At 38.6% G+C, this 16,407-nt stretch overlaps 1 protein-coding gene across 1 annotated transcript; it reads left to right on the plus strand.

Moving 5' to 3' along the window:
• The first annotated feature begins 14,001 nt into the window (after positions 1 to 14,001).
• LOC145113660 (uncharacterized) lies at positions 14,002 to 14,481 on the plus strand. The gene has a single exon (XM_079049723.1). The coding sequence runs from the start codon at positions 14,002 to 14,004 to the stop codon at positions 14,479 to 14,481; it is 480 nt and encodes a 159-aa protein (XP_078905849.1).
• The last annotated feature ends 1,926 nt before the right edge of the window (positions 14,482 to 16,407 follow it).

Here is a 16,407-nt window from a genome sequence, read left to right on the forward strand (position 1 = left end):
GGCCGATTTCACTAGAGAGAACCAAAGTATCCTTATTCTCAAGGTTATTCCAAGTGTTCATGGTGTTGTGTGAACCATTTGAGGTGTCACACTTGGGGAACTAGGCACTCAAGCTTTATGAAGGCAAGTTACATCAAAAAGGTATGTATTCTATCTATTTTATTACCCAAGTATCAAAGATTGTATGCTAGTTAGGGTAATACCTTGGAAAGTTCATATTTGCATGTATATTAGAGAAAACATAGATCCAAGGTATTTAGGGTTGTATGTGCACCATAGGATGTTGTAGTATACTAAAACCCAACATGAAGACTATTACAAACCGATCCATCATCGTTCTGCACACGCGGTTCATGAGGTCCATGAACGCGACTGGAGCATCAGTGAGCCCAAACGGCATCACCACAAACTCATAATGACCATAGCGAGTCCTAAAAGCTGTCTTCTGCACATCATCATCCCTGAATCGCATCTGGTGATATCCTGACCGTAGATCAATCTTGGAGAACCAAGATGCTCCCCGAAGCTGGTCAAACAAATCATCTATCCTCAATAGTGGGTAATGGTTCTTCATCGTTACCTGGTTCAGCTCCCGGTAGTCTATGCACATACGATGTGCCCCGTCCTTCTTCACAAACAGGATCGGGGGCTCCCCGTGGTGAACTACTCGACCTGATGAAACCCTTGTCTAGCAGCTATTGCAGCTGCGTAGACAACTCCTGCATCTCTGGAGGAGCCAACCGATATGGTGCCTTAGCTATCGGAGCCGCACCAGGGACCAGGTCAATCCTAAACTCAACCTGTCTCTCTGGAGGTACCCCAGGTAAATCCTCCGGGAATACGTCTGGGTACTCTCGCACTACCGGTACATCATCACCTGTCGCCTTACCCTTATCCCGGGTATCCATGACATAGGCGACGTATCCTGTGTAACCCTGCTGAAGGTGGCGCCTCGCCCTCGCCGCTGAACATAAAATCGGTCCGCGTTTTGGCCTCTCGCCCTGAATCACTAGCACTCCCCCACTAGGAGTACGAACCCTCACTAGCTGATGCTCGCAGTCAATCACTGCCCCATTAGGGATCAACCAATCCATACCCACTAAAAACTGTTGATCGAATAACTGTAGCGTACATCCTCTATGAACCCTCACCACCCTGACGGTCCTATCATCGACTATCTCTACATCAAGTGGGCAATCCAGCTCCCCCAGAGCTCTACTAAATTGCTTGCTAAGTGCGAGCGACACAAAAGATCGGGTAGCCCCCGAATCAAATTGTACCATAGTTGATATGTCGTTCACTAAGAACGATCCCATAGACAAACACACAAGCATGAGTAATAATCAAAAATAAATAAGAGATAATGGAGAAGATACATACCCGTAACCACATCAGGGTCTGCACGTGCCTCCTCTGCTATCAACTAGAAGGCTCTACTCTTCGCCTCTGCCCGGCCCTGACGGCCGTCTGTAATCCTCAAAGTGGTAGCAGCGGGTGCCACCACCTGTCCTGTGTTGGATTAGTGTCTGAGCCCATAACTATTTTGGTATGTACTTGACCCGATTGCGAGCATGGTCCTTTTGGGTTGCCTTCACCAAAGCAACTTGATAGGATGATTTATGGAAAAATAGAATAATTATGATTTATTAATATATTATATGAATAATATATTAAATGAGAAATCATATTGTTTAATTAATATTAGTCAAGAATTAATAATAATTAATTTTGTGGCTAAAAGACATTAATTAAATAAAGGGGACTAGAACTGTCAATTGTGTGATAGTTGGATATTGGGCTAATGGACTCCATAGAAGTTGGAGTGGACGAAATCTATGGGGAAACCCATAAGAATTCGTCCAAGGCCTCTAAGGAGGGAGTCCATGGGCTGCTTAGGGCCTAAGCAGTCAGATTAGGGTTTCCTAGTTCAAAACCCTAATAGTATCACATATATAAGGACCCCTAGGGCACCAAAAACGTGGCTAAGCATTCTTTAGGGTTCTTGGACGTTTTTTGGTGCCTCATTCTCTTCTCCTAAGTCATCCTCTTGCTCTTGGTGTTTGTGAGCCATTAGAGGTGTGACATTTGTGACACTAAGCTTTCAGAAGTCAGTTACAAGAAGGAATAGATTGTTATTACTACATAACAATAAAAGGTAAGATCTAAACCTTATTCTTATGTTAATATCGATTATCACATGCTAGATCTAGGGTTTATGGCTTTGGATGATTATTGCATGTTCATTAGACAAACTAGATCCAAAGCTTTAGGGTTTGCATGTACACCATAGGAATGATGTAGTGCTCAAAACCCATCAGTGGTACAGAGCCTAGGCTGTTTGTTTGATGTATTTGATGCTTAATTCTTCATTGCTTGCTTGAAAATCGTTTTTTTTTTGGTTTCTGACTGACAGACTCGCCGAGTCCATGAATGGACTCGACGAGTAGGTCCTACTCGACAAGTTCCATTGTGGACTCGACGAGTCCAGGGCTCTGGTGCCGGGATTTTCGAATTTTCTGCCAGATTTTGTTGAGGATAATTGCCAAAACTCGTTTTTCTTGCCAAAATCCGAATTTTTAAGTTTGGAATGGTTATCCTCATCAAAATTGATGGATTTGGTTAAATATGGATAATATAGGATTATTATTAGTCAAATATTTGACCTAGTAAGTTTGAAAAGTTTCAAATTACACCCCCTAGGTTTTATAGTTTACATTTGAACTTTAAAAGTTTTAGTTTTAAAATTTAAATAGTTAAACCCTAATATTGGAATTTAAATATTTTGATTAGAAGTTTAATTTTGAAATATTTAAATTCTGAACCCTAATGTTTTTAAATGTTTCAAAACTTGCCCTCAAGTTTTGGAATTTAAATTTTTGATTAAAAGTTTAATTTTTGAAATTTTAAATTCTAAAACCCTAGTTTTGAAAAGTTCAAATTACACCCTTATGGTTTTGTTAAGTTAATTAAAAGTATAACTAAAAGAGAGTTAATAAATCCATAATGATATGGTTTATATTTAATTAAATTAAAAGTGTAATTTATAAAATTAAACCACCTAGTATTTTAAAAGTGTAAAATACACCCTTATACTATATAACGTTAAAAGTCTAATATTATATAACTTAAACTGCTAGTCTTACCGTTAGTAGGCCTCATTCACGAAGCCGATCTATAAGGGGGTATAAGGTTATGGCCTATAAAATGGCCGTTTAATGGGTGTCCACTCTCACCCACCGCTTCCTTGATTGGTGGAGGGTCGGTAGCCGAACGGGTAGGATAGGGCAAACCCTCTCCTCATTAAAAAGTATAATGAATAATAAAGTAACTAAATGTTTTTACAAAATTCCCAATCTTAGTTACTTTAGGCAAAAGTGAATTGATGCAATTCCATGAAATTACACTTTGTACCCTTGCTAAGACGTTAGTGGAGCGTGTGTGGTTAACCGGCACACTAATTGAGTGTTATTACTACATAACAATAAAAGGTAAGATCTAAACCTTATTCTTATGTTAATATCGATTATCACATGCTAGATCTAGGGTTTATGGCTTTGGATGATTATTGCATGTTCATTAGACAAACTAGATCCAAAGCTTTAGGGTTTGTATGTACACCATAGGAATGATGTAGTGCTCAAAACCCATCATCCTGTTGATGCTAGACTCGGACACTGGGACTTCTTGTGTTCCCTCTGATTGCACTGAAAGCAAATCAGATCAGAGGTTGTAGTGGTGGTGGTAGTAGCAGTACAATCCCTGCTGACATGTCCAGTTCGGCCGCACTTGAAGCAGCCCGAACTACCCGCCCTACACGGTCCCTCATGCCCCCTGCCGCACTTGTCACAGTGGCCTCGGCCCTGCTGGCCCTTCCCTCGGGAATCTACCTTGGGTTTTTTGCCCGAGCCCTCCGTGCCAGACACTTCCTCTGGCTTCATCTTCCTCTCCATCTCTAAATCAATCTCTTTATCACGAGCCCTCGCTATCATATCCTCGAGCGTCTTGCCGCAGGACCGACTCACAAACTGTCTGATATCACTCCTCAACATCTCATGGTATCAGGCCTTTTTCATCTCCTCGTCTCCCACGTACTGCGGAACGAGAAGGGCCCTCTCCCTGAACTTGGCGGTAATGTCTGCCACTGTCTCAATCGTCTGTCGTAAATCCTGGAACTCCCTAGCTAGCTGTTGCACCTCTATCACGGGTGCAAACTCGGCTCTGAACCTAGCTGAGAAGTCAGCCCAGGTCATGGTATCAAGAGCTGCATAATCACCGATGGCATTTCCGACCTCCTCCCACCAGTCTCGTGCCCTGTCCTTCAGAAGACAGGACGCAAGTCGAACCTTGTCCCCCTCGGGACATCTGCTAGTGTGGAATGCGTTGGCGACATCCGCCAACCATCTGGTGCTCGCAATGGGGTCTCGAGCCCCATGGTAGTCGGGAGCTCCACAAGCTCTGAACTCCCTGAAAGTCAGTGTGCGCGACCCCATCATGGCCGCCATATCAGTGCGGAAAGCGCTCAGCTTCTCATCCAGAATCTCTAAAATACCCTCCTTGACCGATCCAAATATCACAGGAGTCTACTCTAGAATGTTGCGTGTAATCTCAGACGAAATAAACTCCCTCGTCTGCTCATCCATCTGCCCGGCTCCAGAGCCCAAGCCTGATCCCTCACCACTGCCTGAAGTGCCAACCGGCCTAGTGCGTAGAACCACCTTGTTAGGTGCATTTCATGCATCTATATTGTAGTTTTACTCCATAAAAGTGCATTGCATTTAGGTTTAAACTCATGCATTTTGCATATTTTTTGGGATTTTTCATGATGCAATTCCATTCACATACTTTTGTGACATTTCAGGGACTTTTGGAGGTAGGAACTTAGTTGAGGTGATGAATAAGAGATATGGATGAAGTTTCGGGACTTGTGGAGCATCGAGGAGGAAGATATCAAGAAAATGAAGATTTTAGATTTATAGAGGTTTACATGGCCGTGTAAATGCAAGCCTTGTATTTACACGGTCCGTGTAAACGCATACTATTGAGCATCGAACTTTGAAAGCTTGACCAAATTGAGCATTCTACTTTTTGTGTTTACACGGCCGTGTAAATGGTAGTGTTAATTTACACGGGCCGTGTAAACGAGGTCGTCAGTTTAAAACATTTTAATTCCTTTCTAAAAAGAGGCAACCGGTTCCAAAAGTAAGTCGGTCGATTTTGTGAGTTCTATAAGCGATTTTGGGGAGCATTTTGAAGACAATTATTGCTTGAAAACACTTAGATTTCATTTGGATTTCAATTTGTAAGACTTTAATTTCAATTTCTAGGTTTGTGGTTTGTTCTAGTCATGAGTGGCTAGAAACCTAACTCTCCAACTTCATGTATTGACAATTATGTGTGTGAATTTAATCATTTGACTTGGTGTTTGTTTTAAATGCTATCTAGTGAATTTGATTTTGTTTTAATTGAAGGTTTGATTTCAATTATAGTTCTTTTTGGCCAATTGAGTGAGGGTTGATTCATTCAAGTTATCTAATATGCAAAATCCGTAATTGTTTTGTCATATAGAACAAGTAACAAACACTAGATTGAACATTCTTAAAATAATTCTGGTGTAAATCAAATTCACACATTCTTACACTTCCAAGCTTATGAGAAGTATTGAATGTTGTTGGTAAAATTCACACAAGCATAATGCAATCTTTCCACCTATTCTAAGAACTTGTTTAGATTAGGTTAGTTAGATTAGAATTAATTAAAGAACTTATTTTAATTAATTAAAATGGTGAATGTGAATTGCTAGAGCTTATTAGCATTTCTAATACCAACTTAGATAGAATTAAACAAATATCATTTCATATTTTGAATCACATTGTTAATTAGTCTTGCATAGAGTTGGAGTACTTACAAATCTTGAGTTTATTTTACTTAATCAGTTGCTTACTTATTCCTTCAGTCCTTTATTTAAATCATTGCATCTAACCCCCCCCCCCCCCTTTTGTTATCTCATTTGTACCTTGTGCAAAAGGGTATAAGCATTTATCTCGTGTCTCTGTGGATCGATCCTGCTTACCTTGTATTACATTTTTAGTACGAAGTAGTAGTGTTTAAAGAGTTATTTTACCCCTTTATTTGTTAGCTTTGACACGCTTAACAAATCACCATACTGAAAATACACCATAACCACCAGCAGTTAAACCTTGTGGTATTTTTACCCAAGTTGGACACCCCACTGATATGTGCCCGATGTTACAAGAAAATATAGAGCCGGTTCAAGCTATGGGATTCTCAAGTCAACATCAAGGAAACTTTCAGCCAAGAATTAATCCAAATTGGCACCAACCCAATACCAATTTTCAGCCAAGGCCACCACCTTATCAACCAAGACCTCCATTTCAAAACCAAATGCATCACCAACAAAATTATCAACCACATTTCCAGCCAAATCAACCTCCCCATCAATCTCAATTCCAACCTTAAAACATGCATCAAGGAAGTAGTTCAAGCGGATCAGGAATGTCTTTGGAAGACATTGTTAAGAGTTTAGCCACAAGTACTCAAACATTTCAAAATGAGACCAAGGCGAGTATAAAGACTTTGGAGCAACAAATGACTCAACTCGCCACTTCTGTGAGTAAATTGGAGTCACAAGGCAAACTACCCGCACAAACCGAAAAGAATCCAAAGGATAGTGCATGTGCCATCACTTTGAGAAATGGAAAAGAATATAAAGGTCCAAAGATGATTGAAGAAAAAGAATAAGAGATGGAGTTAGAAAATAAAGAAGAGAAGTCAAAAACACCTTCAAAGCAAGTTCCCATTGAAGCAAAAGTCACTCTCCTCCATTTCCCACAAGGTTAAGCAAGTCAAAGCGTGAAAGGGAAGACAATGAAATCATGGAGATGTTCAGAAAGGTTGAGGTAAATATTCCTCTTATTGATGCCATCAAACAAGTCCCTAGGTATGCTAAATTCCTTAAGGAATTATGCACATCTAAGAAAAGATTGAAAGGTAATGAAACTGTCAAAGTGGGTGAAAATGTATCTGCAGTGTTACAGAAAAGACTACCTCAAAAATGTAAGGATCCGGGTGTTTTCACGGTTCCTTGCAAGTTAGGTAATCTTCATGTTCCACGAGCTATGCTAGACCTTGGAGCTTCTATCAATGTTTTGCCATACTCTATTTTCAAAACTTTAAATATTGGCATATTGAAGAAGACCGGGGTAATCATTCAATTGGCTGACAGATCTTTAGTACATTAATATGTGCATATCTACACATATATTTTACATCATATATTAATACTTTTAGCTATAATTATGCATATCTGTTATGTAGCATAAAGACATTCTCGGGAGCAACATGGAAGCTGGAAGCAGGAAAATGCGAGCTTAGGCAAGAAGAAGACACAAGAAAGATGTTGTTGAACAGCTTGACCCCTCGTCAGTATTTTGACAATATCTCATGACTCGTAACTCCAATTGACGAGATTCAAAATGATCTGAAAACTAGACACAATTTCGGATGACTTTCATGTTTTGTGAAAAGTCGTATTTTCAACCACCACGACGTGGTGAATGGAATCTTCGCGATTCTTGACGCTGGCTTGGGGAATACGGGATAAACACGAGGACCACAACGTGGTGCCTTTACCACGTCGTGGTGTCGAGATTTTTGGTAACTATATATATCTCGGGCATTAGGTCGATTCCAGAGGAGAGAGGGTGAAAGGTTGTGACTATTAACGAGAAAATACCCTTCCAAGACCCCTTTGAGGGCAGAATTCAACTAGAGATCAAAGCATAAAGAGATTGGAGCGAGGATTCGCATCTACACATTCGGTTTGCCTAGTTTAATCATGATTAGTCTAGTTTCCCTTATGTTTATGTGTTTTCCAGCTGTGATTATGGGCTAAAAACCCTTGCTTTCGTTTAGTTAGATGAAACCTAAAACTATGAGTTAGTTTCTTACTTTATGGATTATATGAATTTGGTTTATGCATGTGTTTGATTATCATTACCTAGCATGTTAAAGGTTGTAACTTTGTTGCTTAATTTCAAGTGTAGTGTAGCTTAATGACCTTTAAAATTACATGAACTTGATTACCTAGGGATTTAGTGACCATTAATTTGCTAGAGCTAGGATCGACCAAATCTTAGATAAGTAATAAAAGTAACAAATTTAGCTGTGCTGGAGAACATAATTGTGACCATAATTGTGTTTGTTTAGATACATCTTACATAGCCCATCTATAATGAATAACTAATTTTGTGTTTTGCTTATGTATGACCATACAATGTAGTTCATGAATTGGTGAAAATATTAGTAAATTTGGACTTGAATTGCTAATTACAATAACTTGGTAACCAACTTCATTAATCCATAAATAAGAACTAACCATAGGAAAAAGATGGATTCGAAACTAAACGAAAGTGTTTTAGTATATTGATTACAATCGTTTTTATTTTAGTGCTTAAGTTTTTCTGAACTTGTTAAAGCAGATAAAACCCCCACTTTTAGTTGTTTTTCTTAGTTTAGCTTTTAGTAATTCTTTTATTAATTAAATACCGTTCCCTGTGATCGACACCCGACTTACCCAAGCTATACTATAATCTGACTAGGTACACTGCCTATAGGTGCATAGTTAGTATAAGTTTGTTAGGTTATAAATTTAAAAGTTGATAGGTTTATTTTGTGCACATCAAGTTTTTGGCGCCGTTGCCGGGGAACGGCTATTTTAGTTGTTAATTTAATTGCTTTAGGTTAATCGATCCTTTTTGTGGGGTAAAAACCGCAAAAGTTAATTTTCTACAAAGTTTTTATTTTTCTATTTGTTTAGTTTTCACTAAGTGAGTTTAGTAGTTTTCAGTTTTTATTTATTTTGTTTTTAGTTCGTTTTTTATGTATTTTCCAAATCTCGATGCTTTTGACGCTTTTCTTGAGGAAGTGGAACAGGAATTAGCACGAGAAGATGAGGGATATGACTCAGACGAAGATTTAAGGGAGCTGAAAAAATGGATAGATGACATCCTTCCTGACGAACCAGAACAAGCTGAGCTAGAGATAGAAGATGAGGAATTTCATCCAGAAAGAAATTTGGAGGAGCTGGAAAGTTTGCTAGCAGAATGCTCGGATGACGAACAAAAACAACCAGAAATTCAAGAACAACGTCATGATATGATCATTAACATGACGCGTCCCATCTGGTCCCCACCATTTTTAATGTCCTTGACATCAAACCTCATTTTCTTCTTTTGATCCATGCAAGATACAACTTCCAAAACCTCATTTTTAATGTCCCCGACAACGGCGCCAAAAACTTGATGCGTGAAAATAGCTACACCTAATTTTATATTTATAACCTAACTACCTTAACTAACTAATTGCACCTAGGCAGTGTACCTAGTCAGACTATAGTATAGCTTGGGGTAAGTCGGGTGTCGATCACAGAGAACAGTGTTGACTAATTAATTTATCTACTACTAAATTAACCTAATTATTAATAAAGAAAGGGGTTTTATCTAATTTTGCAAGTTTAGATGAACTTAATTATTTAACACAAATTCAATCAATAAACAAACACTTATGTTAGTTCTAATCCGCTTTCACTCAATGGATTATAAATTAGCTATGACAATTACTGTTGGTTACCAATTAAGACAATATTAGCAGTTTAGTTCTATATCTACTAACATTAATCAATTCATGTAAATCTATGTATGGTCACACAATAGTCAACACAGAATCAATTATTAAATGGAATTGGAGCTATGTAAGATTGGTTTGATAAAACACAATTACAGTCATAATTTGAGTTCTCTAGCACAGCCTAATTTAATAATTAATTGCTTAACTAAGATTGGTTTAATTCTAGCTCCAATAATTTAATATTCACTAAATTACCAGGTATTCTAATTCATGCAATTTGATGGTCATCAACTACACAGAATAAGACATCAAAGCAATCAACTACTAAAACAAACATGCTAGGTAAAATCAATCCAACACAAGTCTTAACCAACTAGTAATTCAAAGCTAAAGTAAACACTCCATGAGTTCCAGCTTCATCTAGCTAACAAAAGCAGCTAGATTTAGTTGGACATCCTAGCAACTAAGCAAACAAAATCCATAATAAAAGTGTACCAAACTATGAATCTAAGTATGAACTTCTCCTTCCTTGGTGTTGAAACCCTATTCCAGAACTTCTTTTCCTCTGAAAATCTTCTCCCGGTCTTCCTTCTATCAGCCAAAAGTCTTTCAAATCGTAATGGACAAGGATATATATAATTTCTGATTTTTCCCCGTTCACGTCGTGAGCCAATAAGTCTCACGTCGTGAATATGAGATAAGCGTATTCGGCAAGGACTCTTTCATCCGGATGCATATCTTCTAGAATTCTCCACTCACGTCGTGAGTCAATAACTATTCACGTCGTGAGTACGTCATTTGCTGAATTTTCCATTCTTCTTTCCTTCAAACCTCCAAAGTTCCATGTTTTGTCAATTTCAGTCCCTATCTTCGAAAATGCTTCTATTTGGCTGCAAAATATAATTTTAGCTTATAAGTACCATTATTCTATGCAAATAACCAAATTATTAGTAAAAATGTAAATAAATATTGCCTAAAAATATGTATATATATGGCAATATCAAAATAACCCACACTTGTGCTTTGCTTGCCCTCAAGCAAATCTAATTATTTTAAAATTAAACCTTCATCACCAACATCACATAGAACGATCCAACTCAAACTCAGCCATTATGCCAAGACCTCAACGTGTGCATTTTTGTCTAAAATGTTTCCTAAGTAACCCCCCTCAATTCTAAATACTCACAATCCTCATAAACACTCGCCCACTTCTTTTGAACAATGCTCATTTTATGCATCCCTCCGAATCCATCCGCAGAAAATCTTTTTAACCTCAATGTATTTTTGTAAAGCCACCCAAGCATACATAAACTAGAGAATTACAACTTTAAGATACCACAATGGAGCTCTTGAATTCTTCTTCCTTTGACATTTGATCTTCAATTTTGTACTTTGAATTCATCACCTTTTTGTGTGATTTTTGGTATCTTCAACTTCCAAAAGGTGTGCTAGAAGATGTGTTAGTCCAAGTGAATGAACTAGTATTTCCAGCAGATTTTTATGTCCTTGACATGGATGATGATGACTCACCAAATTTGAGTTCAATTCTTCTAGGAAGACCCTTTTGAAAACAGCCAGGACAAAAATTGATGTTTATGATGGTACATTGTCCATAGAATTTGATGGAGAGGTGATTAATTTCAACATTTATGATGCTATGAGATATCCAAGTGATATTTCATCTTTGAATTTTGTAGTTGTCATAGAACCATTAACCGAAGAGTGTTTTGATTTGTCTAATCTATATGTGCTAGCTCTTATTTTAGACATGAATCTTCAAAAGGATGGAGTGGAAAAACTTTCCAAGAAATTCAAATTGATGAAGAGATTTTGGAAGTTGTATATTGCATGGATCAAAAGAAGAAAATGAGGTTTGATGTTCCAAATCTGAAATTACCAATGTCTAATGAGAAACTTGTTCCTTCTATTGTGCAGGCACCAGAATTGGAACTCAAGAGTTTACCCGAGCATCTCAAATATGCGTATCTTGGAGAGAAAGAGACTTTGCCAGTGATCATCTCCACAAGATTATCAACAAAAGAAGAAGAAGAGCTTGTCACCACCTTAAAGGAGTATAAGGAAGCTATTGGGTGGACTATAGCCGACATCAAAGGGCTAAGTCCTTCACTTTGCATGCACAAGATCCTTATGGAAGAAGATTACAAGCCCTCCCGACAAGCTCAAAGGTGTTGGAATCCTCTAATGATGGAGGTTGTGAAGAAAGAGATTTTGAAGTTGTTGAATGCGGGGATGATCTATCCTATATCGGATAGCAAGTGGGTGAGCCCGGTCCAAGTTGTACCAAAGAAGATAGGTATTACCGTTACAAAGAATGACCAAGGTGAATTAGTCCCCACCCGTGTGCAAAACGGGTGGAGAGTTTGCATTGATTATAGAAGACTCAATTCCTCAACCCAGAAAGACCATTTCCCATTTCCCTTCATTGACCAAATGTTGGAAAGGTTAGCGGGAAAAACTCACTATTGTTGCTTGGATGGGTATTCCGGTTTCCATCAAATACCCGTAGCACCCGAGGATCAAGAAAAAACCACTTTCACATGTCCCTTCGGAACATTTGCATATAGGCGGATGCCTTTTGGACTTTGCAATGCTCCCGCCACTTTTCAAAGGTGCATGGTAAGCATATTGTCAGAGTATGTTGAGGAAATCATTGAAGTGTTTATGGACGATTTCAATGTATATGGTAATTCTTTTCATTAATGTTTGGGTAATTTGAAAAAGATTTTGCAAAGATGTATTGAGACCAATCTTGTTTTGAATTATGAAAAGTGTCATTTTATGGTTGATAAAGATCTCATACTTGGTCATGTTGTGTCTTCTAAGGGGCTAGAGGTAGACAAAGCAAAAATAGATGTCATTAAATCTTTACCTGATCCCACTTGTGTTCGTGAGATACGCTCATTTCTTGGTCATGCAGGATTTTATAGAAGATTCATCAAAGATTTTTCCAAGATATCTCGTCCCATGTGTGAGCTCCTACAAAAGATGCAGAATTCGAGTTTTCCAAGGAATGCAAGAAAGCTTTTTATCAGTTGAAGTAGTTGTTAATCTCAGCACCAATACTTCAATCACCGGATTGGAGTTTGCCTTTTGAAATCATGTGTGATGCCAGCAATCATGCAGTTGGTGCAGTGTTGGGGAAAAGAAAGAATCGAGTTCCTCATGTCATTTATTATGCCTAAAAAATACTTGATAGTGCACAAGCCAACTACTTAACAACTGAGAAAGAATTGCTATCTATTGTCTTTGCTTTAGATAAATTTCGCCAATATTTGCTAGGTTCTAAAGTGGTTATTTATTCTGATCATGCAGCTATTAGATACCTACTTGCAAAGAAGGATTCAAAGCCTAGACTCATTCGATGGGTATTACTCTTACAAGAGTTTGATATTGAAATCAAGGACAAGAGCGGAAAGTCAAACCTTGTAGCTGATCATCTTAGTAGGATTGTTTCTCCCGATGACTCGACTCCCATTCATGATGCATTTCCCGATGAGAATCTATTTTCAGCAAAAGTTTCCCCATGGTATGCCGATATTGTGAACTACATCGTCACAAATCAATTTCCACTAGATTTGACTCGATGGCAAAAAGACAAGATCAAGAAAGAAGCAAGAGGTATGTATGGGATGAACCATATTTGTGGAAATATTGTGCTGATCAAATGATTAGACGATGTGTGGATCAACATGAGGTACCTTCTATCTTAAAAAGTTGTCACTCTTATGCTTGTGGAAGGCATTTTGGTCCTCAAAGAACTGCAAGAAAAGTATTAGAGAGTGGATTTTACTGGCCAAGTATTTTCCGTGACTCTTATGTCTTTTGTGCAAGTTGTGATAAATGTCAAAAGATGGGCTCTTTAAGCTCAAATAATTAAATGCCCCTCAATCCCATTTTAGTTTGTGAGATTTTCGATGTTTGGGGCATTGATTTCATGGGACCTTTTCCATCATTTTCGGGTTTTACATACATTCTTTTGGCTGTGGATTATGTTTCTAAGTGGGTGGAAGCAAAAGCTACCCGTACTAATGATTCAAAAGTTGTGATAGATTTTTTGAAGGCTAACATCTTTTCCAGATTTGGTGTTCCAAAGGCCTTAATCAGTGATCGTGGTACACATTTTTGCAATCGTATGCTTGGAAGTGTGTTGAAGAAGTATGGTGTTACTCATAAAGTCTCCACAACATACCACCCACAAACCAATAGACAAGCCGAAGTGAGCGACAAATCAAGGGTATTTTGGAGAAAATTGTGAATACAACAAGGAAAGATTGGAGTACACGTCTTAATGATGCTTTGTGGGCGTACCGCACTGCATACAAAACTCCAATTGGGATGTCTCCATATCGCATTATTTTCGGAAATCCATGTCGATTACTCGTTGAGTTGGAGCATAGAGCCTATTGGGCAATCAAGCAGTTCAACATGGATCTAAGTGAATCGGGAAAGAAGAGGAAGCTTGACATACAGGAACTTGAGGAGATCCGTAACGAAACATATGAGAATGAATTCCTTTACAAAGAAAGCACAAAAGCATACCATGACAAGATGATTACACGCAAGGTATTTGAAAAAGGTCAAAAGGTATTACTCTACCATTCTCGTTTTAAATTGATTCCTGGTAAATTAAGGTCCCGTTGGGTGGGACCATTTGTTGTCACTAATGTTTTTGAGCATGGTGCAATAGAAATCAAAAGTGAAAAAACCGGGAAGATCTTTAAGGTAAGCGGTCATCGTTTGAAGCCTTATTATGATGGATTTCAAGTCAAAAATGAAGAAGTGGAGGAACTAACGGATCCAAAGTACCAAGATTGACAAATAGTTGGGTCCAAGTCGAGCCAACGACATTAAAAAGGGGCGGCTAACCGGGAGGCAACCCGGGGATAGTTTTGTCATTTCTTATTTTTCCATCATATTTTCTTCGTTTTCAAGTCTCCAAGTTGTTTCTCATTTTTAAAGAGGGTAAAAAATCATTTTCCGGGCAGTAGTGGATTAGCGGGTTGCAATTTCAAAAAGTGAAAAAATCAAAAATTTTGGCCTTCTCAGAGGTTTACACGACCGTGTAATCTTATGCTTATGGTTCACGGGCCATGTAAACGTGCGGACAGCACAATTAAAACGCATCATTTACACGGCCGTGTAAATTTTACCCTTCTGTTTACATGGGCCGTGTAAACGTAAAAACAGAGCTGGACGATTTTAAGCCTACAACTCGATTTTTTTAACTCATTCTTTTCACATAGCCTGCGATTCTTCTCCTCCCTACTGCCCCCTTCGAAAAAACCCTAAAACACACTCAATCTTCCTCAATTTTGCTTCAAAAATCAAACTCCAAGGTATAAAATTCTTCTCTTTTCTTCATCTTCTTTATCATACATCTCAATTTCACCCACTAATGACCGATTTTGGGGGTTTTGAGCAAACCCAAGAATTTTTGAATCTCCAAATTTCGTGCTAATGTTTGTAATATCTTGTAGGATAAGCTTGGGGAAAGCTTGGATAAGCATTGGACATCACCCTACCACCATTTTCAAGAACAAATTGGTATAATTGTTCCAAACTCTTTACTTTGTGCATATAGTTAGAACCACATTCTTTTGGGGTGATTTTTAGTGATATTGCTAGTTCTTGTGCATAATCTAGAGTTCAAAATTGTCCTACATTGTGTGCAAAACTTTGTTGAATTTATTGGGCAATGGCTTCCCGTGGAAAAAGGGCTAGAATTGGGACCTCACATATGGGTGGTCAAGAGACCAATGATGAACAAGACCAACATTCCATGGAAAACCCCTATGAATTTGGTCTTATTTTTGAGTCCAATCAACAAGAGATTTTGTATGCAAGCCTTATTCAAAGGGTAAAAGGGGCACAAAAATTTGTGGACATACAAGCCCTTAAGGACCTTCATATCTATAAAGGTGTCCACAAGCTCTTGAAGAACACAGGTTGGGAAGGTCTATTGAATCCCCATGCCTTAAGCTATCAAACACCCATGTTGGAACTCTTGTCATCCATCACCTTTGATTATCAAACACATATCCTTACTTTCCGTTTGCTCAATCAATCCCATAAGATTCATGCTAACACCCTTTGTGATATTATTGGTGCTCCAAAGGCGAAAAGGGATGTGTATACAACAAAGGGTAGAAAAAATGTTATATTTGAGCAAAGCTGTGAACGATTTTGAACGACCATCTCTTGTGAACACGAGTTTCAGTCGGGCACGACAAAGGCTTCCAGTATCATTAATCCGGTTCTTAAGGTCACCCACTGGATCATTGCTTCTCTCCTGTTTCCTCATGAAGAGATTAGCAAGGCAAACAAGAAAGAGTTGGAAGTCTTGTGGTGCATGATTCACAAGCCCGAGGAAGTTCCTCACTTTGGGTGTTGGTTAATTCAAAAAATGCTCAGAAACTCCATGAGCAATGGTGGCCAATTTCATTGTGGAGGCATGGTTTCTATTATAGCTGAACATCTTGGCCTCCATTTACCCAACAACCCAACCAATATAATTCCGGGCCGTACTTGTTTATCACTTGATGTTATGGAGACCATGCATCTCTTTCACCGCAATCCCAACGGGGATGTTCATTGGACCGTCGATGGTAAAGAGTATCTACGCATTGACAGCCGAAATAAGAAGATACTCGCTTGGGCCAATGACATCCCTTCTACAAATTGGCGTCTCCAGTCCAACTTGGGTGTTACTGCAACCCGTAGACCTCCCACCACCATTCCTAA

This window comes from Lactuca virosa, chromosome 5 (assembly GCF_052849685.1).
Source record: "Lactuca virosa cultivar CGN04683 chromosome 5, Lactuca_virosa_CGN04683_v6, whole genome shotgun sequence".
In the NCBI taxonomy this organism is placed as follows: Eukaryota; Viridiplantae; Streptophyta; class Magnoliopsida; order Asterales; family Asteraceae; genus Lactuca; species Lactuca virosa.